General features: G+C 32.8%; 1 protein-coding gene across 1 annotated transcript; it reads right to left on the bottom strand.

Annotated features, from left to right (window-relative positions):
• Positions 1-539: 539 nt before the first annotated feature.
• Positions 540-25,327, bottom strand: LOC132753951 (uncharacterized). The gene is made up of 21 exons (XM_060744524.1): positions 25,014-25,327; positions 18,983-19,563; positions 18,166-18,298; positions 17,070-17,485; positions 16,083-16,602; positions 15,528-15,742; positions 14,962-15,202; positions 14,433-14,688; positions 13,814-13,969; positions 11,957-12,003; positions 11,243-11,426; positions 10,370-10,860; positions 9,675-9,912; positions 8,085-8,256; positions 6,910-7,427; positions 6,351-6,482; positions 5,573-5,651; positions 4,100-4,334; positions 2,267-2,519; positions 1,948-2,085; positions 540-1,355 (listed from the first exon to the last, which is right to left on the bottom strand). Exons 1-21 carry the CDS (start codon positions 25,051-25,053, stop codon positions 1,220-1,222), a joined length of 5,181 nt encoding a protein of 1,726 aa, XP_060600507.1. The 5' UTR covers positions 25,054-25,327; the 3' UTR covers positions 540-1,219.
• Positions 25,328-26,891: the final 1,564 nt, after the last annotated feature.

The following is a 26,891-nucleotide window of genomic DNA, read 5'->3' as shown; positions in this document are numbered from 1 at the left end:
TAAATAATTACTAAGTAGTGCGCACGAGATTCTATGTCGCGGCCACGAGTAACTTAGTCGCGCGCACTACTTTGTAAGTATCTCGTGTATCAAGACCCTGATATGCTGATTTCTTAGTATCAAGAGCCGCTTTTCGTAAATTGTTTTACGACGTCTTTTGGTGCCTTTAATTTACTGAGACATGCAGTATTTTCGGATTCCAGTGAATACTTGTTTATTTGGTTGGACTAGTATATATAAAGATACCCGTGAGTGACTACAAGTATTCCCCGGGACGATAATAACCCAAACATCTTAAACATGTGGCTAGTAGACTCTATGACACTGTTTCGTTTTTTTATTTTTTGTTGGTTTTTTTTTTTTTTTTTGTTTTTTTTTTTTAATTGTTTGTTTTTTTTTTTTTTTTTTTTTTTTTGTTTTTTTTTTTTTTTGTAGTTTTTTTTTTTATTTTGTTGTTGTTTTCAGTTTAATGTGAACAACATATTCAACTAGTTAATGTTTCAATTTAAACATCTTAAATATGGTAACAAAACAAAACAAAAAGAATAAAAGTTTTATTCCGTCATGCAAGCTACAACTTAAATATGGCGATTCTGTTTTGCACACAATCTATTCACACTACACTTTAGACAATTCTATGAAAAGTTATCAGGCTGGCACTATTTTGATTGTCACAAGATTCGTCCGCAATTACACCACTAAAGCATTCCTAAAAGTCTACCAACTCCAAAGAGTCAATAAAAATCCTTTAAAAATGGATTAGAAAACTATTATTGTAACAAAGTTTAACACATGAATTAAACTGTACAATCATATGACATATATAGAAGTAATATAAAAGTTGTAATTATAATGTAAGCGTAACTTTTTTCAAATGCGTGTGCTGACATATATGATATAGGACATGTACATATATAACAAATTTACAAAAGTACAGGGGATATATAACGACAAATACATAAGAAATTCCAACAAACAACACATTAAACATGTGGGTATATTACCCTCGTAACATTACCATAGTAACGATAAAACAGAGTTAACTACACGATTATGAAAATAAAGTTGTAACAATGATCTTGCCATTGGAGCGCAAATATGATGTTTTATCACTGTGATCTTTTATCACGGTGACAAGTTTTAAATAACATCTTTAGAGTATATACACATATATTCTGACTTTCATAACAAACAACATTTAACATTTTATAAACATGGATCACTTTGTCAAGAGATGAGATAAGGTGTACAAGACCAACACAATCAGACTTAGATGTTGGCATAATTGAGCAGCACCGGAAACAGTTGGTGTAGATACTTCAATATGTCTGCTGGTAATGTCAGAAGTCTTTGACCTGAAAATAAAATGAAATACTAACTAGTATGCAATTATGACAATGTTCATTGCTCATCATTTTGACATAGATCGATACCTACACAAACGCTCCTTGTGACTGGGGAGTTGCTTTTAAGGTTTCAGACAGCCACCGTTTCTCCCGGCGTGATCGTAAAATTCGAATTACTAGAGTTTATGTATCTCTTAGCTCTACCAGGTGATAATGGTTTTGAATCCCGGTGTTGCTTTAAGTTTTTAACATTCGAAGAAAACCTTTTGGCGCTATATGACCTAAGCCGTAAAACCATACAAAACAAACAAACCTAAACAAATCTTCTTGGTACAAAACATATTTATGTACTATATGGACATTAGATATCAAAGCCTTAACAGTTCTTTTGATATGATGTTTTTGTTAAATACTCATTTATAGTCATGTACTATTATATGTTGTACCACTAACTTCATTACTGCCAATTATGAACAGACTTATCTTGCAGCAAGTATGAAAACGATGCTCTTTGTACCACAAATTAACATAGGGAAGTTATTAAGATAGGCTTTCAGTTTCACGATGCTCGTATATATCTCATATACAGTATCTTTTTTACCTTGAGCGCAAAAGAACCTTTGTCCCAGGGTCTATTTTAGCTTCCTTGTAAACATTCCACGTTTTGCCATTATCTTTGCTGACTTCAACAAGAAGATTTGCATATTTCGTATTTACTTTCAGAGTTCCATCGTCAATCCTAAAAAGAAATAAAACAGAATAATATTTTAAGTATGATTATAATTCTAGCAAGAAAAGATAACTTTTAAACTATCAAGAGAGAACTGCATGTTTTCGGTTATCAAAGATAATGAATTCTCATTTGTCATCCTACGTACTTCTACATTGCGTGCAATTATCACAAGATATGTTAAACTAACCTCGCCCCTGGTGGTGGTATTCTATAAAATGTAGAATATTTGTCCAGACGAGAAAGCTCTTTGTATCCGAGATTATCCGAGAACATTTTCCAATCTTGATCACGTTCAACATTTCTGTCATCAACGTCAGTTTTGTTTTCCCATGATGCCTTGTGCCAAGCTCTTTCAGCAAGTGCGAGTAATCTTGGGAAAGCCATGCCATGAAATTGTTCCTCAGTTCGCATTGTTTCTGAGAACATACAGGCTTGTAACCCTATTTAAATTGAAATAAAATTTTCAGACCAATTAAAATTATATCCTATTTAGTTTAGATGAAAAATGCAAATTTTAAGTATGTGTTTGTAATCCACAGATACAACTTAGTCATGATGGATTGGTTGAGAATAATCGTTTATTTCTACCTTCCTTTTATTTTGTTATTGGATTTAACCATGTTCCAAATGTTTACATTCGTTATTAATTTGATGCTGATGCAATACTAGTATCAAACTAGAAATGTGTCCATAGGACACGGGTGCCCCCACCGCGCCACTGTTCTGTCAATCTTATGTCTCTAGGTCAAATATTTTTTGAAAACTAAAAATCTCTTACTAAGTAAAGGGCAAGAACTTTACAAATACTGAATAAATCCACAAGCAAACCCAAGGTGCATAAGTACACACGCTGAACAACATTCTTGTAAACTTTCAGGCCTACAAGTGAAATACTTTTTGAGCTATGCATGAAAATGTTGAAAATTGCAAATTTATACTACTGTAAGCCAAAGGCAATAACTCTAACAAAACTGAAAAAAAAATCCACATGCAAAGTCCCAGGTGCATAGCTTCACAATGATGTGAATCATTATTCCTGTAAAGTTGGTTGATTCTAACTCAAGCACTCAAGGAACAAATAACAACATAATGAAACGGTTTTCACTAAGTCAAGGGAAATAACTCTACAAATACTGGATAAATCCACAAGCGAAACCCCAAGGTGCAAAAAAATATATGCTGAGCGACCTTCCCTTAAGGGTTAATGACTCTATGTCAAATCATTTTTGAGTTACATGCGACACAATTAGAAAATTGCAAAATTTTCTAAGTCAAGGGCAATAACTCTAAAAATACTAAATAAATCCAGACGAAAATACCCAGGTGCACAACTTCACATGCTGATCAACATTCTTGTAAAGTTTCATGACTCTATGTCAAATCATTTTTGAGTTACATGCGACACAAGTTGAAAATTGCAAAATTTTACTAAGTCAAGGGCAATAACTCTAAAAATACTAAATAAATCCAGACGAAAATACCCAGGTGCACAACTACACATGCTGATCAACATTCCTGTAAAGTTTTATGACTCTAGGTCAAATACTTTTTGAGTTACATGCGACACAAGTTGAAAATTGCAAAATTTTACTAAGTCAAGGGCAATAACTCTAAAAATACTAAAAATATCCAGACGAAAATACCCAGGTGCACAACTACACATGCTGATCAACATTCCTGTAAAGTTTCATGACTCTAGGTCAAATACCTTTTGAGTTACGTGCGACACGAAAGAGAACGGACGGACGGAAAGACGGACGGACAAACAGTGCGGACGGATGGAAGGACGGACGGACGGACAAGGGTAAATCTAAATGCCCGCCACTAAAGTGGGGGCACAAAAAGTATGTTTGTTTGTAGCTTACCATCAGTACAAACAAAACGAGTGTTTTCATTGACATTGGCGTCATTACAAAATGATGCGCGAGTTTTATTTATTTTCACATCATTAAAAAAGATTAGTGTTTTCTTTGACCAAAGTGATGAAGATACGAATTTACAACCGACTTTTAATACTTACCAAGAATATTTTCAGTTTCGTCCACAGTGGGACAATCTTTATTTTCACATATTTCGTTCAAATCAACTTTATTTCCAAATCGATCTACGTTAAAATTGGCATATATATCATCTGGCATCAAACCAAAGACTTTTTCAGTGTCAGTAAATCTTGTCGCCCATTGTAGACCTCTTTCCTCCGGATCTGGTTCTTGGGGGTGATCAAAATACAAATGTGTGGCTAATGGGAGAACAACCTGTATATATATAACACTCTTATGTTGGCAGTTATTGACATATGTGTATACACACAGGCTACTCAACGCACAGCATACACAGGACAATATCACATATTTACTCTCACATATTTATTAGTATTACTGTTACTATATAACATTGTTTTATCTTATGTTTACTCAAGACAACATGATGATCCATTTCTTTAAGTGTTTCCTCTTTGTACATTTTAGACAACAAGAGATGTGATTAATCGGTTAATCCCTCAAACTACAAGGACTCAGTTTTTGGATCAAGTGTGTATTGTTTGACAATATTGACCGGAAACATTTGAATATTCAATGACCTTTTGACGGTAATTACCGGATTACGAAGTATAAAAATAAAGATTCCAACGGTATATGTATAACTTAAATTTTCAATATAATACTTGTCTTCCTTCAGTGTCAAATTTAAAGTTGTAGGTTCGAATCATAAAATGTTGTGGGTTTTTTTCTTCAACAATTCTTTATTACATTTTGCAAAACTTGACCACTATTTTTTTGTGCATCACTCATTTTACGAATTAACATACTGAAATTCATGAAATAAAAAATATCAAAGTTATGACAAAGTTAAAAAAGTAAATGCTAGAAATTTAACAAAGGATTTATCAATTTACGTTGCATATGCTTTAAAAAAGAAATAATCAATTAAAGGAATCTACAATAAAGGGTTTGTAAAAGATTCGAACTTGCAATTATGCGAATACAATAATAATAATACTCTGTACTAAGCCATCAGGCTTTGATATCGAGAACTATACTATCATTAAAACCCAAAAGAATAACGGAAATTTACGAATAAACTTCCGAAGATTAATCAGTCTCAGGTCAGTTTTGTCAAACAAAACAACTGTATAACCATTATTATTTAGTCATTATATTACCATTACTTAAGTACTATGATCACTCTTTGACTCAAAAGGTGTTTTTTGGAATAGTACAGATAATATATGAAATTGTGTTTCAAATAAGTTTAACAGTATCCTTTGTATAAACCGTGTATGTGACCTCCTTAGATGAGAATTATCTTCCAAGAATTGGAATAAATCGTGCAATAAAATATGTTGATTTGTAATAGAGATATGTCTTTATATGAAATTGCATTGAACGCATGAATGCGTTTTAAATGATTGATATCTTAAAAAATATGACTTATGAACGGAAATTGTTATTGGCTACCATTTACTTGCTATCATCTGACAATTTATTGATACCTTGTATCCTGCATTGGCGAATTCAGATACTCGTTTGGCTTTGGTCCCACGATTATCCCATGTGTATACATATACATCCCTGAAATGTAATGACAATTCATTAAAGAGTCTTATCATGCTTTATTCACATCATTTTAAGCATGGTTCCTTCAACTTTAGTTTCCGTCTTTCGCATTGAATAATACAGTATTTTTACTTAAGAAGTACGCTCTCTTAACAGCTAAATGAATACTACCTTTACTCCAAAACGTGAACCGACTTAGAATTCGTGGAAAGGGGGAGTTTTTTGGTACAGAATAAATAGAAAGCTCCTTTAAAATGATTTTTTTTTCCAAACAAAAAGATCTTTAGTTCCACGTTTTTTGTAAATATCTTAATCTGTATGATACCTCGATACCGTTACATGTATGTTACAATTTATATCAGCTTTAACCTACTATAAGTCTGAAGAAATATGCGCATTAAAAGCCGAAAAAGCATAAAACTTATGGCACTGTTGTTGCTTTAAAATGTTTTTTTTTTATTTAAGCCTGGAATCCGGGTTATGCGAATATAACATGGTCGCAATTGTTAATGATGACCGCAATAATCTAATATGGCCGCAAAAAATCAAAGATGGTCATCATTAAAAATATTCAGAATTTTATAGTTTTCAGTTTTTAGATGTAGTCATTTCCCGTTCAACAAGGTAACTAACATAGCATCTATTTATTATAATATCACTCAGCTGTGAAGATAATTTATCAATATGACTGCTAAAATTAAAGAAAAAACTTACGATGTATAATCAGTGATGGGATTGGGTATATTGTCGGCATAGATACCATCATCCCATGATGCCAGTTTGAGCCCTTTAGCAGCAATAATGTCTGCAGCACGTTTAGAAAACATCCTTCTCAGTTCTTCAGTACTGTAAAAGTAGCCAATTACAATGCATTTCATACGAACAATCAGCAATATAACATTGGGTCCAATATTGAAACTTTATTGTTTTTTTTATTCTTAAAACTTACAAAATGATCTACAAGTTAAAACATAAGCCCGAACTAAGAACGATACAAAAACCTATCCTTCACTAACTACTATCTAAGACCCTAAAGGGTAGAAGTAAAATTCTAATATTCTGACGAAAAATACTGAAGATAATCCTAAGAGTTAACTCACCATTGGAACCACATTAGTTGTATGATACAATACCAATTTCATTTTAAACAGTAATAATATTTAGTTCATCTAATGGCGAGATATCAAGTTAGAAATCATATAGATATTAAATCAAATAAAACGGAACTATAAATACAAAAGCAATAAGCAATGTATTAGTACAGAACACTCACTTTATCGTCTGCCCTTTATGAAGCATATCAAGGCAAGCTTTCGAATCATCCCATGCACCACTTGGGACCTCGTCACCTCCAAGATGTATCACCGTGAGAGGCTGAACATCTCGGTGCAATTCTATCAGATCATCAACAACCGTTTCTACAAAGTCATATGTTGTATTTAAACATGGATCCATCGCATTTCTGGTCCACTTTTGCGGACTGAAAATTTCATTTTTGTTTGTATGTTTACTGAGCAGGTATGATTTTGGTACAATTTTGTTTCCATGTTTCTTCATCTCGAGGATCTTTGACTCTCTATATTCCATGGCAACAATGGCGGCTGTGGCATGTCCTGGCGTCTCTATCTCAGGTATAACTTGTATGTGTCTATCGTTGGCGTATTTTAATATGTCTTTGTAATCCTGGACAGTGTAAAAGCCGGATCCATGTGTATTATTATCTGGGCCTGAACCAAGCTGTGGGATTGTGCAAATACCGTCATAATCACTGTGACATCTTTTGCTACCCATCTTAAAATATTATATAATAAACGATAAAAAATGTGATATATAGTAAATGGTTATTGTAAGATAAGATAATTGATTAACAATTTGCAAATACTGCCTCTCAGTTTAGTATGATATCCCATAATCAAAATGACCCAAAATTAATGGAATATTTAACAAATTTGAATTGCTCTTAAATGATACTCGTCATACGTTGTTAATACATTTTCTTAATTATTTTTGTCTGTTTGCAGTTTACTTTTACAAAAAAATGTTTTAACTGGTTAAATATAGATGTAAATTTTAAAAAATGCTGATTTTTTTTTTAATTTTCAAAATAATAGATAATTTTTGTTGTCTTAAATATTTTTTAGAATATGTCCAAAGATGACACTGCACGTCTGAAATAAATTTTAGTGAAACACGTATACATTTTGTATTCAGTAGTAAGGAAATAAAATCGCCATGTATTTTTTCTATTTCATTTGTTTTAATGCTCTTTAAATTTTCAGAATTTATCAAACAGAGAAACAGATGTCCCAGGAAAACTTTGGAATTGATAACAAGCACTTTTATAACCAAAAAGCTTAACTGCACTAACTGATCAGCGGTACAATTTCGATACCAGTCAGAAAGCGTGCCAATATAATAAGTGAAACTAGTATACACAGGTTTGTTTACCTGTGTTAGCTCGGGTATAGATGGTATTTCAAGTCTCCAACCCTCGTCATCAGTCAGATGTAAGTGAAGCTTGTTTAGTTTATACATTGACATAATATCAATGAATTTTAAAATCCAATCCTTCTGCTTGAAATTCCGTGACGTGTCCGGCATAACTCCTCGATACTGGAACCTGTGTTGAAAAATACACTGTCAATGTTTATTATTAAATATATACAAATTTAAGTGCTCATATTCGAGTCTATGTCTGTTTTTCTAAAGTATGGCATTTAATTAATCATAATTTAAAATCAGCATTAGCTTTAACCATTTTAACGATGCTTTCAATTTGGAACTAACGAGACTAAGGCATTTTTGATCTAAAAAAATAACATTAGACCTTTCTGAAATAGAGAAAATCAGAATCCCTAAAGAAAGCCCAACTCGGCAAAATTGAAAAAGTTGCAGGCTCGGTTTTATTGAGCCTGTTCATGGGCGGTGCTGTCAAGTTCAAACTACCGTCCACGCCCCAAAGCACCGGTTTAAGCAGAATTCAACATGAACGTGAACTGGTATAATTTTGAATTTGAAACATCCGCAGATGTGTTCATATGGCGGTTATCATGGAACTTTCAATGTGACACGTAAGTGCCATTACATAAAAAGCGGCATATGGTCTCGAAGTAAAAAAAAATGCGTGTGCCTTAAAAGTAAACAATGAGCGGAACTAAATAAAATGGAATTTTGAAAGGGGATCAGAAGTTATGAAGCCTGCATATCACAGATAAGACGTCAAAAGACAAATTTAAAAAGCAGGCCACATATCCTAAGGGTGATTCAACAGTATTCAAGTGAGGAATACTGGAACCACCCAACAAGAAAATAGCCGAATATAAAAAACTAAATTACAACAAGCACAACAATAATGTCGTGCTGAACGATCTTTAAGGATCGGAAATATAACATCTCTGATTGAATGTACTTGGCGAATTTTTACAGCCTCCACACGGCACAAACAATGCTGATGTGGCGATAAACTAGAGAAAATCAGAAGCCCTAAAGAAAGCCCAACATGGCAAAATTGAAAATGTTGCAGGCTCGGTTTGATTGAGTCTGTTCACGGACTGTACTGCCACATGCAAACTACCGTCCACGCCCCATAGCACCGGCTTAAGCACAATTCAACATTTAACATGAACTGTTATAATTTAGAATTTTTCAGATGTGTTCATAGGGTGGTTATCATGGACAACGGTTCTTGGTTTATGGCTTTAAAATAATATGGTATAGCATATATAGCAAAATGACATACTTTAGGTGAAACCTAAATATATTTTATGTGTATCATGGAAACTGGAGCATCAATAAAAATCGCTTATGTTGCCTCATTCTGTGACAACATGATCCATCTGGCTATATAGCCATAATAAAGAAATGTGGCTTAAAGACATTCTAAAATTAATACAGAGACAACTGTGTGCACTAAAACATCTGAATAACAGTATTTATGTATATTCTTGTCCATATTTAAGAAACAAACTTTTTTTCTTATATGCCCCTTAAAGTCGATTTTGCCTTATCCAGTGAATTAACTACATTACACTGACTAACCTTGGTTTGTCTTTTATGTTCATCTGTACCAGGTTACCATCATTACCTTCAACAAGACTTATTAATGATTGAACACCATAGAAAGCCCCTGCAGGACTGCCTGCAGTAATGGTTATTTTACTGGTCCCCGGGTTTATGTCCAAATCATAAGCTTCTGGACCATTTTCACTCGGACTCCCTTGAACAAAAGTTACTATTTTGCTTTGACCAGCGGATACAACGGACATATTCAACTTGTCTGAAACAAATAAAACACATTTGTGATGAAATAACTTGCAAAAAAATAAATAGATAAACAAAAAATCATTTCTATACGAAAAAGATAGTTCATATCTAAACTTTGAATAAAAAAGAAAATAATGACTTGGTAACATATGTCAAGTCTTGACATTATCTAAATTTCAAACTAAGAAAAGTAAGTAAAAGTGATTGTAAACTACTAATCGTCTACTACTCGTTAGACTTATTAAACAAAAAAGTCTAGCCCCTTGAAATGTCTCAGAATAAATATGTTTGTGTTTTTGTGAAATTATCTGTTTCAATAATGACTTTCATAACATAATAAATCAAAAGTCGTTATGTTTCTAAGACCTTTTCATTTACAACAGACATGTGTTTATTGTAATGTAATTTTCCTATCTTGTATAAGTGTATTAATAATATGTGTTGTTAATATTCAACATTATCTATGTTACCTGCTAGATATTCTACTTCAGATGGGAATCTGGACGAATTTACAATCTCCCAATCAGTTGACGTAAATGAAATCACCTCGTCATTCGTCATAGTTGTTTTAAATGGCGTTGGTACTATTTTGTAGTGTTGTGTTTGGATTTCAGAGGATTTATAGAGATCGTATCTTGTTGCAGGTGAGTACGGATCATATTGGTCGTTCTTTGCGCGTTTCCATTTTGCAGGAGTATCAAATTTTCCTACATAGTCTATGATTTCACTTTCCGTGCTTTTGAGTACCTTTGCTGTCATTCCAAGAGAAGTTACATACCAGTTTGGCATATTGTCTGAACGTGAAATCATCCAGTATCTGTTATGATACTGGCATGTTAGAGTTTCTCGTGCGGCGATACCAGAGAAACCTTTATCTTCTGCTGTTAAATAATACAAGCCACCGTTTTCATGTCCAAGCCTTAAGCCACAAGACAAAGATTCTACCTTAGCTCCATACAGGCTGTATCAAAATAATAACAATTATATAATTATATATATATACATTTTATGAAGATATATGTTGTAATACAACAATTATCAAAAATTTATATAATTTATTATAAGTTTCGTCAAATGTGCTTAATTAATTAAATGTAAGTAAACCTTTACGTCTAAACAGTTCTCAGGCGGTTGCGGTACAGTTAAAGAAACTAAGTATCGAGGATATTGGCCATAGGAACAGATAACTATTATATTGACAAGAAATGAATATAAGTCAAAATTAAAGATATCCAAATGTCACAATTAAAAAATATCCATAATCAATATAATATTTATTTAATACAAACACATCCTATAACAGACTCATTAGTGTAACTAATCAATGTTATTTCAAGACAAACCTGTAGAAGTATATCTTCCATGTTCCTCTAGGGATATCTGTATCTCCGCTATTTTGCAGCTTTAACTGTAACGCTATATAATTATCTTCAGTTTTCTCTAGATTACTTATAACATCAACGTGCACTTTAACATTGTCAGCAATGTAATCTATCAGTGGTTGATCTGACCAGTCTCGAGGTTCATCTAAATGTAAAATAAACAACCAGTAAACACATTGAAAAGTTGTATTTTAAAAGGTTTTCTAATGAAATTTTATGTAAAAAAAGATATAGACTATGTCTATGAAAGCAATACGATAGATTATGACACTTATATATTATTATTATTATTATATATTTTTGCTGAAGATATACACATCACATCTAGGACAAATGGAAATGTTGCAACTGTCATAGACACAAACGATAAAATCAATATTTTGAGTTGCCTGCCGTGCTTTCATGTAAACATGATCTTTGAAAAAAACTTTTCGATACTTTGCAAATTTGCTATTAAAGCGTTGACTGCTTGATCTACTTCAGTTTGAGAATTTCATTAAATCATGCTTTTTTAAAAAAGTGTCCAAATCAGACAAATAACGGCGTTTAAAATAATATTATCAGAATGTTTTGGAGTTAATGTAACCTGTCATTCAAACTTCCGAATATTCAAGCTCTCACAAATTTGTCAACGAATAAATAAGTTAATACTGTATTCTTGTTAAGTAGACTTACCCTTAAATAATTCTACTACCCGGCTATGCCTCATACCGTCGGCTGATCTGTTAATTAGTAACGTTAAGTTAGTTAAAATATTGTGATATAACATTGATTATCAAGCAAAATTGTTCAGTAAGATATGGCTTTGTTCTTCAGGCCTTGTTTGAATTGTTCATTTTCACCAAGATAGTGTCGCTATGCATATCGAAATACAATGTAATTAGTACACTGTAAATTGTGTCTTAAATTATTTGTTCTCCTCAACAAACTCAAGAAGAATTTCAAGTTTAAAAGATATCAGTAACTGGGAATACTATATGAATCTTACACTGGCTGCCGGTACAGACCGGAATATCTAGCTCGAGGGTGACTGTTTACGGCGGTAACGAGGCTCTGCCGAGTTTCCGCTAAACAGTTACCCGAGAGCTAGATATTCCCGTCTGTACCGACAGCCAGTGTTTGATTCTTTTTCTTGCATATTACATATCAATTATTTTCAGAACAGAAATTACGAAAACCTATATTCTCATTACGCACTTTTTTATTATAGTAGCGTATGAACGTACAACTTCATTCATGACGGTTAAGTGACGTCATCATAACAACGCAATTCATTCATAAAAGGCGCGCAGCAATGACTCATTTAAAGCACGCGACTTGTCTTACATGGGGGGTGTAAGACAGGGTGTAAGACAGGGTTTTCTAGCCCGGTGTAAACGGTAGATAATCCTGTCTGATATGCAAGAAAATCAATGTCAGCAATGGTACAAATTTCAAGTTCACTGTCTTGACTTATTCAAACAAAACTTGATATGTGGGTACAAACACATGTGAAAACCAAACAAAAAACCTAAAAATAATAGTTTGTTATTGCAAAAATTAATTGAGTAGCTATGTGATACACTAATTTTATCTACAAGGTTACTTCAAATATAAGAGCAACGATATACAAGGGAGGGCAACGTCAATGGAATGTAATACATTTGTACTTCCCAATGCCCCTACCACCCCCACCCCGCCTCTACTTAATAAACAGCACGCGCTAACAAGTAACAAACCGTTGCCTCTGGGTTTTTTTTTTATTGGAATGACACATTTCTAAAATGTCATTCGTGTTCAACGTTTTAATAAAAAAAATACTTCGGAAATGATTTAAACCTCAATTTGAATGCATAAAAGACAAACAAAGTTGCGCCATTTAACTTCTCAAATGTCTCTTACAGATTACAAGTTTAAATGACCTAAGATAACATAACAAAATGCACTGGAATTTCAAGGTAAAAGTTGATAAACATGTTTGCACGTTCTAAATAATCTAAGTATGTGGTCCAATGAAATTTCAGCTTTATGCCTTCCTGGCCGACAAAATATTTCATCATACAAAAATAATTTACAAATAAGATAATAAACAATGGGAAAATCGGTAAAATGAATATGTAGCCAACAACCTATTCATGTTAAAAGTGCAAACTTTATCAAATTAATGACAAAACTTTGTTTTGTAAACATTCAGCAGTGGAGGTATAATTCTAATTTTTGATTTATAACTTCTATTTCTTTATGTCAGTGATAAGAAGAACTATTTTTCGCAAATCTATTGATATAAACGTGTTTGTTTAAATTGTCTCGTACATGTCAAATATCTAATACAAATAGTGAATTTTAGGCGATTTAACATGTGTCTGTCATGTGAGATTTAAACACACTTTTTGTCCAACAAAAAGATAAGTTGTAAGACTTCTTTCGAATGATGTAATCATTTCACTATTCATAAAATTAAAACAGCAAAGATTGTTCTCAAGCCTTGATTTATCTTCTATACAGGACAAAATAAAGACTATAAACATTGTGATGAAATTATTATTAACGTACATTGTCCGTAAATGAAGACTTGAATTTTCCGGAATCTGCCATTCAAAAGTGTTTTCAGCGGAGACATTTGACCACGTGTGTCCGTCGTTGTAGCTATACTGAGCTTTAAGTCCAGGATAAACTGTAGATATTTCCACTTGTCCATCATCACTCACTCTACAAACAATAACATTCGTGTACAAACAAAACCTTAGGTTCCGAGGCTGACCTAGCATTAGTCAATTTATACAAATATATTATCAATACAACCAAGACAACCATTCAAGGCCAAAAATTAATTAAAGAAAATGTTTCCATAATTCTCTATACTGTTGATATATAATAAGTAAGATTCTAGGCTGATAACAGTAAAGGAGAACCATTATATACATCTATAAAAAAAACGTTTTTTCAGGCTGCACCAACACATCAGAGATAATATGGCGACTTTCCAGCTTTACTGCTGGAGGAAGATTTCATGTGCCACATACGTGCATCATTACAGGTACAAATAGGTACCTGAGTAAAACCATCGACATATTGTCAGCTTGCTGGATGGCTTTTTCAAATCCTATATAATTGTAAGGGACATGTTATCGTATTCTTGCACTCAAATATACCGAAGAAAAATATTTCAAACCTTGCGCCAGGGGGAGGAACTCTATACTTTATTCCGAGATTATCTAATCTTTGAAGTTCTTTATATCCAAGAGTATTAGCAAAATCCTCCCATTCACGAGAAAACCGATCCTCCCTTTCCGGTAAAGAAATGGATTCGTCCTCAAACCCTGCCTTGTGCCATGCCCTTTCTGCTAGGGCAACTAATCGAGGAAAAAGCATGTAGTCTACGTTCTCACTTGTTCGTATGGTCTCGCTAAACATTGTGCCTTCCATGCCTGTAATATGACTTAGTTTTCATATCTATTGCATTGTACATGTTGTATTTATCCTGGAATGATCTAACATGAAATTTAAATTTTAAGCTATTGGCATATTTGCTGTCTATTCCATTCGTATGGCAGCTTTACAAGGTACAGGTCAGTGTATTATCAACAACTAACAATTTTTTTTCTTTGTACACTTAGCTTAATATTATTTATCATCAACTCCATCCTATAAAAAATATTCTTTAGAATGAATGTCAATTTGTAAAATTATGTTGATCATACCGATTATATTTTCTTTTCTTTCCAACTGCTCACACTTCTCTGAGTTTGGACCACATATTTTAGTTTTTGTTGTTGCTATTCCACTTCTCTCCTCGAAGATGTTATCATAAAGTGAATCTGGTATGAACTTTAAAACTTTGTATGTATCTGTGAACCTTGTTGCCCAATAAAGGCCACGCTCTTCGGGATCTGGTTCTTGTGGGTGGTCAAAATAAATATTCGTTGCCTGTGCTAAGATAACCTTTGAAGTAAAGAAATGTGCAAATAAAATAGAGACAGCAGGAGTCAAATTGAAAGTAATGCATGCTTGGTTTTGGATGAGCCTTATCAGAGACAGATGTGGTATATGCAAGCCACACCTTCATCTAGCACTTGCTTATGCTGTATTTGTATTTGACATAAAAGCATGAATTTGCGACGCTTTTAATTTAGAAAACATCCTTTTGAAATCAATTTATGCAAACTCCAGTCAGCGTGATCAGAGCGAAGACTTCGGTGATTGATGCATAGTAGTTCTATGATGAAATGCATTCCGAGAATGAGTTATACAATGCCTAAAACCTTACCTTAAAGCCAGCATTCGCTAGTTTATATGATTGTGAACCACCTTCCCATTCCCAAATGCTGTTCCAAGGAATAGCATAATTAGTATCTGTGTCAAGGTCAGCAGGTTTTATTGGTTCATGTTCACCATCAGCAAAACCATCTTCCCAACCAGCCAAACTTACATTCCTTTCCGCTGCAAGGGTGACTACTCTTTCCACAAAATATATCTTTACACCTAGATAATGGAAAATCAATGGAATTCAATAAATGCTATAAAACGCTATGACAAAAATTATAATGTATGATGTATGTTATGGCTTAAAAATGATATGATCTTATTTGCCGAAACACCGGTAGTTTAGGCAGAGATTTCACAAAGTGCAGCACTTTCAGTGTGACACACTTCAAATTTTGTAGTCAATAGGTCTTTTGGGGAAGTGAACTGAAAATTTGGCACTACTACAGAATCCACGATTCTATGTGAAATCGCTAAAACTTAAGACTGACATATTTAAAAAAAATCATGTGCTAAAGCCAAACGTGATTAAAATCATCGACCAAAATATGTAACAAACCTTTTGTGACATTATATGTAGGGTTTTTATCAATAAATTTTAGACATTTTGGTGATTTCTCCCAGGCATGTTTAGCGACCTCATCTCCACCAAAATGATAAATTTCAAGAGGCTGAATATCTTTGTGAAGGGCGATAACTTCATCCATCAACTTTCCTATGAACTTATAAGTCGACTCCACACATGGATTAATTGCATTATCGAGCCATTGTTGTACAGAAATGTATTCTGATATATCTTCCGGGTCACTCAGTCTATATTTCAATGCCTCGATTTCATTATTTGCATCATGGTATTTTCTATAACGTTCTTCCATCGAAAATATGGCAGCATGGCTGTGACCTGGCATATCAAATTCTGGTATCACTTCAATATGACGTTCTTTAGCAAACTGAAGCAGTTCTTTATATTCGCTTGTTGTAAAATACCCTGACCCTGACGATGTATTAAAAGGGCCAGAACCAAATTGGGGTATTATACATTTTCTATTGTTGTAGTCATGACAACGTTGACCTCCAACCTGAAAAAAGTAGTAGTCTCGTCATGACAACACATTTATGTAAAAAAAACAACATGAGAATAAAGATCAACAAGGCAAAGGCAACGTTCACAGGACGCAGCTCTCGACACACCCTAGCTACCTCTGCACAGTAGGGCACCCAGAGGCACCAAACCAAGTCAAAACCATGAAGGCGAAATGTAATAATAACTTTTAACACAGAGTCAACGAAAAAATTATCATACTTAACTCGCGATGGCCTTGATCCCATGTCTCTGTTTATAGAAACATATGTTCACTTGCTTTAATAGTGTTTGATTAATAGAAAATATCTCTTTGTAATAGGGATGAACAACTAACTCTTTATGCCAGATTTTTTTCTGTCGTCAAAAATAACAATACAAAACAGACTTTTTGATTCATGTTATCAAGAAAACAGTTTTAGTACAAATGCCAGTAAACCTTGTTTTATTGTAATATTTTCATACCTCAGTAAGTTCGGGAAGGCCGGGTATTTCTAGTCTCCAACCTTCGTCGTCGGACAAATGAAGGTGCAGTTTGTTCATTTTGTACATTGCCATCGCTCTCATGATTCTTTTAATGTCGGACAAACCATGAAAGTTACGTGCCACGTCAACATGTAGTCCCCTGTAATGAAATCTTGGTTCATCAGTTATTGTAATGTCAGGAATGTCCTTTCTTTTATAACCGTCTACAATACTCCACAGTGAGTTTGCTGCATTGAATATTCCCTTCTCATCTTTGCTTCGTAGATGTATTTTGTTATTTCTAGGATCTGTTCGTAAAGTATATGACTCGGCAGAGGATGGATTATCTGTTATATCCAGTATGATAACATTCTTAGAAGGTAAGCTTGATGTCACATTTTTCAGGTGTAGCACATCTGAAATATAGAAAAATAATTTCCAGAAAAATGATCATAAAGAAAGCAATGTAACACGGTAACAAATTAAAAATTTCACTCAGTCTGGTTGAATTAGAGGTTTAACAAAGATAATTACTAAAGTGTAAATTATATCCTTTTTTTCAAAATCGGCAGTTTCCAGTTTATGTAATCGAGCTCTCTTATCTATCTATCTATCTATCTATCTATCTATCTATTCTATCTATCTGTCTATCTGTCTATCTATCTATCTATCTATCTATCTATCTATCTATCTATCTATCTATCTATCTATCTATCTATCTATCTATCTATCTATCTATCTATCTATCTATCTATCTATCTATCCATCCATCCCATCCATCCATCCATCCATCCATCCATCCATCCATCTAATCCATATTGCACATTTGAAAAAGATCATTACTATTAAAGACTAAGCTACATTCTTTTTCTTTTTTCAAAATCGGCAGTTTCAAGTTTATGTAATCGAGCTCTGTCTACTTGAAACATATTTCTTTTTCTTTCCATTTAAAAACTTAATATGTGTCTTTTTCCACAGCTGCATTTCATTTTTCTTTATTTTTTCTATCTTTCTTTCTTTCATTCATTCTTTCTTTATTCTAAAACAATGGGGTAGTTATAACCCGATTATAAGGAGAGAATTTAATTTTAATTACCGCTGAGGTAAAGACCGACTTGATTGTATCTAGAATCGGCAACGTGGATTGACCATTCCTCATTCAATTCAGCTATAGTTACCTCCTCGTTGATTTCAACATGTTTGGGTGTGGGTATAACAATTTTCTCTACCTATAAAATACATTAAATAACCTCTTCGAACAGGCTTCTCAATTCCCTCATTTTATAAACACAGTATTACAAGCAGTTTTGTTAAGAGTGTCATCGCCAGTTGATTTCACTTGTTAAAACTTCCTAAAAGGCTGCAAAACAACGTTAATACTAAAAGTATAGGTATTATATTAAGTAAACGACATGCTTATTATAATAAAAAGCTTTTGAATTTGTCAAAATTGAATGAATGTATAACCATGAATAATCATGTTGTTGTTTATTTATTAATATACATGACAACAAACCACAAAAACAATTATAAATGGATGTTGTTGGTATGACTGTGATACAGGATCCAATATAAAATATTTACATAAAGCAGATAATCAATTGTTCTTGAACAAAACATTCTTTTTAATCATATAAATGCTCAAACCAAATCACTTAGAACTCTTATCAACATTAGTTCCAAGAAATATTTTTCAGAATATTCAATTGTTTTATTAATATTTGAATTTCTTTTTGAAAATTTGCACATTTTCAGACCAATCCACTTTTAATTGCTTAAGAAGTAAGCTGCTTATCAATTGTTCAATGAAAATCAGAGTATCATTCAACAGAGGGGGTTGCATGCATTAACTAACTCTTGTTTTGACAAAGAATCAATATAATCCTGGAGAGAGAAAAAAAATATGCATATACCTTTCTTGTGTCAGTAGTTTTGTATCTTTCTAATCTTTTTTGTGCTGTGAATGGGTTATATCTGTCTGCAGCAAATCTTTTCCACTGCCTGACGTCATCATAGGGTTCAACATATTCCAAATCAAGACTTTCAATTGTTTTCACTACACGTGGCTTTATGCCACCATTTGTGGAGACAACGTACCAGAGGGGCATAAAATCCGTTCTGGAAATCATCCAGAATTTAGCTACGATGTCATATACCCTTTCTTCACCAGGATGTATCCCGACAAACCCTGAGCTTGGCTCGAGATAGTACAAGTCTCCTTGTACCATGCCAACAGTGATATGCTCTACTTCAAGTTCAACTGTCATGTTCTTTGGAAACACATCCGGGTACATCAAGTACATGCTGTGAAAGTACAATCGCCAACCTGTGGGAGGAATATCTTCACTTCCGGTGTTCTTTACGTATAGTCTGACCGTGTGTGTCTTTTCATTATCCCTCAAGTTGTACAAGTTCTTAGCTTTTATACTCATTGTATTAGCGAGGGTGTCAATCTGAACTTGGTTGAGAGGTGAGCTGCTCACAGCAACAGTCACTGAAACAAAAACAAACAAAAAAATGAAACTGAATGGGTTTTTTGTTGTTGATGTTGTTATTGTTGTTTTTTGTTGTTGTTGTTTTAGTTGGGGTGCTCTTTCTTGGTTTGTTTGTTTGTTTTTTTGTTGTTTTTTGTCTTGTGTTGTTGTTTTGTGTATTTCACTATAGTTTAGATTCCTATACGCTTTTATGGTTTGTATCAGTTAAAATCTAAAATGAAATGTTGTTATCATATCGATAAAACCATTTGGAATGTATTTAGCTTTGTCTTGTTAGCTTTGAAATGCCAAACTTTTAAAACTATGGCATTCGAACGAAAAGAAAATATATACATATGTACTCTAATCGATATAATTGAAAACATAAAATTTCAACAATGTTATACGCATATGCAAATTCAAATAAATGTCAGCCTGTTGGTAAATAAACATTTTCTATAATATTTAGCACCCCCACCCCACACCGCCACACATTATACAGTGTTTTCCCCACAAGAAATGTATGTTTTTATCGAAGTGAATAAAATGATCATTATACATGTATTAGTATGCATAGTGTTGTAAAGTAAACAGCTAGGAATGAACACATGAACCTAAAAATGTCGAACTGGTTAAGGAAACAGGGTATTTCACTTATTAATGCCACAAAAATTATTGTCATGCCGTGGTTGACTTTACTCGAGTTAGCATGTGCCAAAACATTGAAGTGCACGAAGTATGTTATCTGGCTTCATGTAATTGGAATAACTGAACGCAAAAATAAATTGTAAATTAAACTTGATTTATTATCTTGTGTACAGAAAAAATACTTTCAAAACACTCAAGTGTTTAAATATTTGTTATATACAGATTATGTAAAGCAACACGCCTGAAGAATTTTGCTATGTTAAAGTTTTAAAAGTTTAGTAGTATGAACAATTAAAGTTATTTGGCACGTGATATCGACAAATGAGCCGCGCCATGACAAAACCAACATAATGCGCTTGCGACCAGCATGGATCAACACCAGCCTGCGCATCCACGCAGTCTGATCAGGATCCATGCTGTTCGTTTACAAACCCTATAACAAGTGTACAGCAAGGGTCCTGATCAGACTGCGCGGATGCGCATGCTGGTCTGGATCCATGCTGGTCGCAAACGCATTACGTTGGTTTTGTGAAGGCACGTGATATCGACAAATGTTACATTAATTAGTTTATACAAATACAGCACCAACTCGGTTAGAAATGAAGATAATATAGCAATTATGTTCAGTTATTAAACATTTAAGAATTTCTTTGGCTTTTCATAGATATACTTGAATGATTTTATCTTTCCAGTTGTTTGTTTTTGAAAATGTGCTTGCTTATTTGGGCAAAGTCTCTTTAAGCATATCGAGTATTTGTTAAAGCCAAAATAGTGTAGATGAAAGAAATTGAAATATTGTATCCTTCAAAAGGATTTCATTTTGATTGGCGGGGTAATAAAGTTTGCTAAACTTTATATTTTATCTCTTTATTAGGCTTAAAAAAGAAATATCTAGACAGTGGTTAAATGTAAAAAATTGTAACTTGTTATTAAACAAACTAGAGAAAAGAACAATATTCATAACAAAACGCGTAATGAAGCAGATGTATACATGTTTTATGAGCTATAAGTAGATATTAAAAGATTTGTTACTCGTGCCGTAATTCCGCACATCTCTAGGTTGTGAAGCATGGGGTTGAAATAATAAACTTGTTTTGCTATAGATAGGTCTTTAAATTTTGTAAATGTCTATCGGGGGCAGGTTAAATCATATAACACATAATTTAACTAGTAATGATTGTATCATAGTTTGGGTACCTTTCTGTTGAAAATGTGTCCGAGTTAAATCGTATACATATACATGCACAGTGCAGGTATAAGTTTCCCCGCACTTCAGAGCATGCCCATTGATTGGTTCATTTTGTCTGGGGTTTACATATTGTGACGACGGAGAAAGGGAAAGCGATAGAAATATCATAATTCAGATGCTCGTTCATTGGTTCCTTTTTTCTGGGGTTTCATATTGTGACATCAGGGAACGTGTTTTTATTTTTGACAATGATACAAAAGAGAAAGAACATCAAAACACTCGGCGATCTGATTTATACTCGGGGGCTAACAAATCAGATATCCTCGTGTTTCGATGCACTTAACTTAGCCACTTCTATTTGCCTATTATTTGGAAGGAAAGATTAAAGCAGCACGCCTCCAGATTCATGTTAATTTTCATTAAAATTTTAAAAATGTATTTTAAAGTAAAATATTGTGAGGTGAACAAAAATAATAATTTACATACTGCATTGGCACTTACAATCCAAGAATATTACAAAAAGTGGTCAACATATGCAAAAACAGCTCTTACTGCATTTGTCTCGCAATAAAAAAATTGGTGATAAAATAATGCAAAATCATTTTAAAACCACACATAACATATGATAAGTTTTAATAGGATTTTAAATGATTTTACCATTCTAAAAATTGTAGTACATTTTTCTCAACATTGATTTTCGGGATCTGGAGGCGTGCAGCTTTAATGTTTGTTTAAAGATAATGAATATTAACAGTTATGATTTTTACAATATTAATGGAATACGCCCCTACTTTCGGAATCAACTCTTAAACAAACCATCTAGAATGTTTCAATAAAAGATTGAAATAAGACTTATACGCCAATTAACTCAATACATAGAATGAAAATGAGAAACGTGTTTCTCAAAAAAAAATGGTCAGCAAATGTTACCAGTTATATATGTATTTCAGTTTCTTTTGAAAAATACTTTTATTTTGTATCTAAATATAATTAATGACAAACGTATGTTAGTCAATTTGCTCTACTTTTTTCGCCCGATGAGAATACCTTAATTTCAGACTAATCTTTTCACATAAATTGTTCTCAATAGCGTTTGTTTAATAAACGTCGAGTTCATCTGGGGAAAAAACAACGGTGTGACCGTGTCTATTGAATCATTTAGACAACAAGAGATATTTAAGTAACAACAAATGTACGTAAACTTATAATTGCTGATTAACCGGTCATCGTAATACTACGATCATCATCATCATAGACACCAGCACCAGTATCATCATCATCATCATCATAGACACCAGCACCAGTATCATCATCACCACCACCACAACTATCATCGTTATCATCATCATCATCATCATCATCATCATCATCATCATCACCACCACCATCATCGTTATCATCATCATCATCATCATCATAATCATCATCGTCGTCATCACCACCACCACTATCATCATCATCATCATCACAATCATCACCATCATCATCATCATCATCACAACCATCACCACTATCATCACAATCATCATCATCATCACCATCATCATCGTCTTCTTCATCATGATAATAATAACCATTACCATTAAAATGACCACTTTTATTATGGACATAATTATTACCACTACTTCTGTTTTGATGAAAGAAATACTTATTCTTAAGCGCAAATAGAGTACACTGAACTTGTACACCTTACAAGATAAACAGAAAAGTATTACCGTCGAGGTCAGCCTAAGTTGAAACTAGGTATAGTTTACAAGTGGAGTATCTTTATAGCCTTCGTCTGAATAAATGTTCCACGGCAACTTATGTTACATAGTAAAAAGAAAATAAATATGAATTCAAAAGAGAGCTGTAAGACTAATTTTAGACAAAGATTATGACACTGCATCTGCGTCTTCCTATGTATCGAATAATTTTATTTTATCGTCAGATGTTCTTACTCGCACATCTGATTTTCAACTTTACACCTCTAGACCAAATACTGAACAATTTCTTTTGTTCATTCTGGATCTTGTATTTGGAGCGGCCTTCCTGATTATATAAAGTCTGCTACATTTGTGAACCATTTTAAAACCTTATGCTTGAGATATTATCACACACCGCTGTATACAAAATGATAATCTCTTGTATGTATTAACATAAAATGTATTTAAATACATTGTTACTTGTTGAGGGCCTCATGAAAGTCTGTATTATTATTATTATTATTATTATTATTATTATTATTATTATTATTATTATTATTATTATTATTATTATTATTTAAAAGGAAGTCTCTTCATTGAAAAGTGTGAAATTATATTTTGATTATTCACTGTAAAATTATCAAATATAAATTCACGGATAAATCAGTAATGCACTAAAAAGCATTAAATTAAATTTTATAGGAGTTTATTTCATTTATTCCATAAGGCTATTCGTCCATGAAAGCATCTAGAGTTACGCACTATATACTATCGAGTATAAAGTTTGTTAGTGTGTTAATTTTATTAAATATGTTATAATATTTTAATAGCAGTAACGTTATAGAATTTTATTCTGTTTACGCACAGTGCTCATGTGAATGTCAAATATTCTATGTTAACACTCTTCCGAGAATAAATAACATTACTATACACTACATGTATATAAATTTTATAAAAAAAAATTATATTTTATAACATATACAGTACAGATTTTTATCTTATAAAATGATTTTTTTGCAATATATTATACAGATTCAGCAGAGGAAAGTTAAAAGCTTAATAGGTGCCTGGTTCAAGACACATGCTTGGAACTAATATTCCCCGAGCACTGACGGTGTGTTTTGCGCACCGTGCTCCTTATTGGACAAGAAGGTCGCCCGAAGTAATCAATGTTTTTACCAAAACCTTTTTCTCTTTTTTTCACGACAAATGTGCCGAATGGTTGTGATACGAATTAAAGGACAGGCCAAACAATTAGTGGCTCTCAACCTTAATCGCAACATCCGTCTTAATGTGACAGGCTAAATCTATCAAGCAGAGCAACGAAAATATCTTTCTGTGGTAACAAAATTTTCAAAAATTGTCGAGGTTTCATACTTATCTGTGTTAGATCACGCTATTTAAAAAATAGAAGTGAAAACATAAAGAAATCAAACACAAATAAATAAAGACACATGATAGGTTTTGCAGAAGCCATATATACTGTTTACATAAAGACAAAAGCCGCATGTACTTCAACTTTCACTTAAAAAATTGTGAACCTATGTTTAATAAGAAGTTGACAAAGACACCACTAATTTAAACATTTATACTGCTCTAATTACTTATCAGAAGTGTATATGTAATATATTTCATGATAATTTTTGCGTGCTGTTATGATTCAGTAGATGAAAATATTTAATTCCGCATCTAATGTAACATTATATTCACGTTCATTTGATGTAAATATAACACCATTTGTACACGAATAGACCTATACACTATATCAAGTATACAATTGTATACAAAATATGCACAATACCAGAATAAATCGTATTTTTGTTGACTTTGTCACATGCTTTTATGTTTATTTGAAAATAATACTCAATTAATTTCATTATCATGCATAAGTCAAATAAACGCCATAATTAAACTGGTATTTGTAATTCAACGAGAAATGTTCTCTTACCTGTGATAAATATAAATAAAACCGATAGCTTGCCCATCATGGTGTATATAAGATGAATTATATCCTTTCAAACAGAAACAAACGTAAAATGCATCATGCGTGCTCCGCTGACAAAAATTGACAGTCGCGAAAAATTAAACACCGTAACATTACGTCGGATAATAACGTGGCGAGAGTGTTCTTCGCTCGTCCGTGTTTAGAAACATAAATATTCCACCCTTGTATTTCAGTACAGTCCCAAATCTGGTATTGTTTACAAAGCCCTGCGCACTTTGATAAGAACAGATGAAATGAAATATCGCTTTATTGCTACAAGGGTCGTCTAACATGAAAGTTAAAATCTTACTTACAGTATTTGTATAACTGCAGTTACTTGATTAATTGAAAGAAGATAACGTGAAATATTATCACCATAAATCATGTGCCAAGAGTAGTTATTCTGTCATTATGAGAGAAAAAAAAACAGTAAGTAAACTTCATGACCAAATAGTTAAAAAAATAACCACTTGTAACGAATTTGTGCATAATAATATAACATCAGCTAACAACTGAAACGATAAACTTTGCATAAATTGTATAAGAAAAAAATATGCATATAACTTTGCATTTTTGTACAGCAGATGACATTAAGAATGTATTCCGACTTTTGACGCATTAATTTCGAATTTGTTAAAGCCATAAAGAGGAAACGGTAACATTCATACTCTGAACATTACTTAAGATATCAAGATACGTGTGTGAAATAGTGTTATTTTACCTCCGAATTGACAATTAAAGAAGGGCATTACCTTCGGATATTTCACAAAACAATTTGCATGTAAATGCGTGTGCTATATTTAACATTTTATCATCTTTTAAACAAAATTTTATTTCTTTGTTAATGAGATAACTCTACACTAATTCTTTTTTATTTTATTATCCCATCTTTTTATAATCATGATAATGCATTTTATGAATCTGTTTTTACATCGAAGCCTCGGTCCTGTCCTGTGTACTTTGCACTAAAAATTAAATAAAGTTGTTGAGTGTAAACAATGTGTTAATTTATTTATTTGCCAAAAAGGTTAAATGAATTTATAAGTATACATACAAAATAATTTTCCATATAATTATGGTCAACTTAAAACCACCACAATAGACAAGGGTACCTGGTCTGCCATCCAGATAGACAAGGACGTTTAAACTGTACTGCTTTGAAAATACTATAACAAAATACGGGCCCCGGACATGTCACCAGTCATGCTATAAAAGAGTTAAATTTGAAGCACAAAGTGGTGGTAATTTACATCCATGCAATTTACATAAGTATCAAAGTATTATATACGAGTATTTTCAAAGGAAATGTTCATCTCATCGGAGCAAGATATGAAACAGATAAGATGTTAAATTAAACACGGGTTATATACGCTTATAAATAACGTTAGTCAATTACATTCATAGTCATAAACAGCAAACGCGCCATAAATTAGAAAAAGTGAAATATTAAGAACATAACAATCAGTCATTTATGCACTGTCCAGTTTATGTATTTATTAAGCACTTTATGTTGGTCCAAAAACATCCCTTAACACAGAAAATGTCATTGTTTCTATGTCAAAATGTCACACATTAAAATGATCTCGAATTCTCAATTGATTTAATATTCACAAAGACAGACGCAAAATTTAATGAATTGTTTTAATCAGTTATGTACACGTTCTCTTATTCGTGGATTTTCTTACTAGTTTTTATTTTTATTTAAATCTTAACTTTTATAGAATTAAACTATTCTAATGCATTTGAAAATGCATTTGAACAAATATAAGAGGAGCCATTTTAAGTATGTTTGGAATAAGAATGAAACATTAAAAGAGTATATTTAGTAGTACTCAGCCTCAA

This window comes from Ruditapes philippinarum, unplaced genomic scaffold, assembly GCF_026571515.1.
Source record: "Ruditapes philippinarum isolate M1 unplaced genomic scaffold, ASM2657151v2 ctg1909_1_1_1_1, whole genome shotgun sequence".
Lineage (NCBI taxonomy): Eukaryota > Metazoa > Mollusca > Bivalvia > Venerida > Veneridae > Ruditapes > Ruditapes philippinarum.
This window is presented reverse-complemented; position numbering and strand designations above follow the sequence as displayed.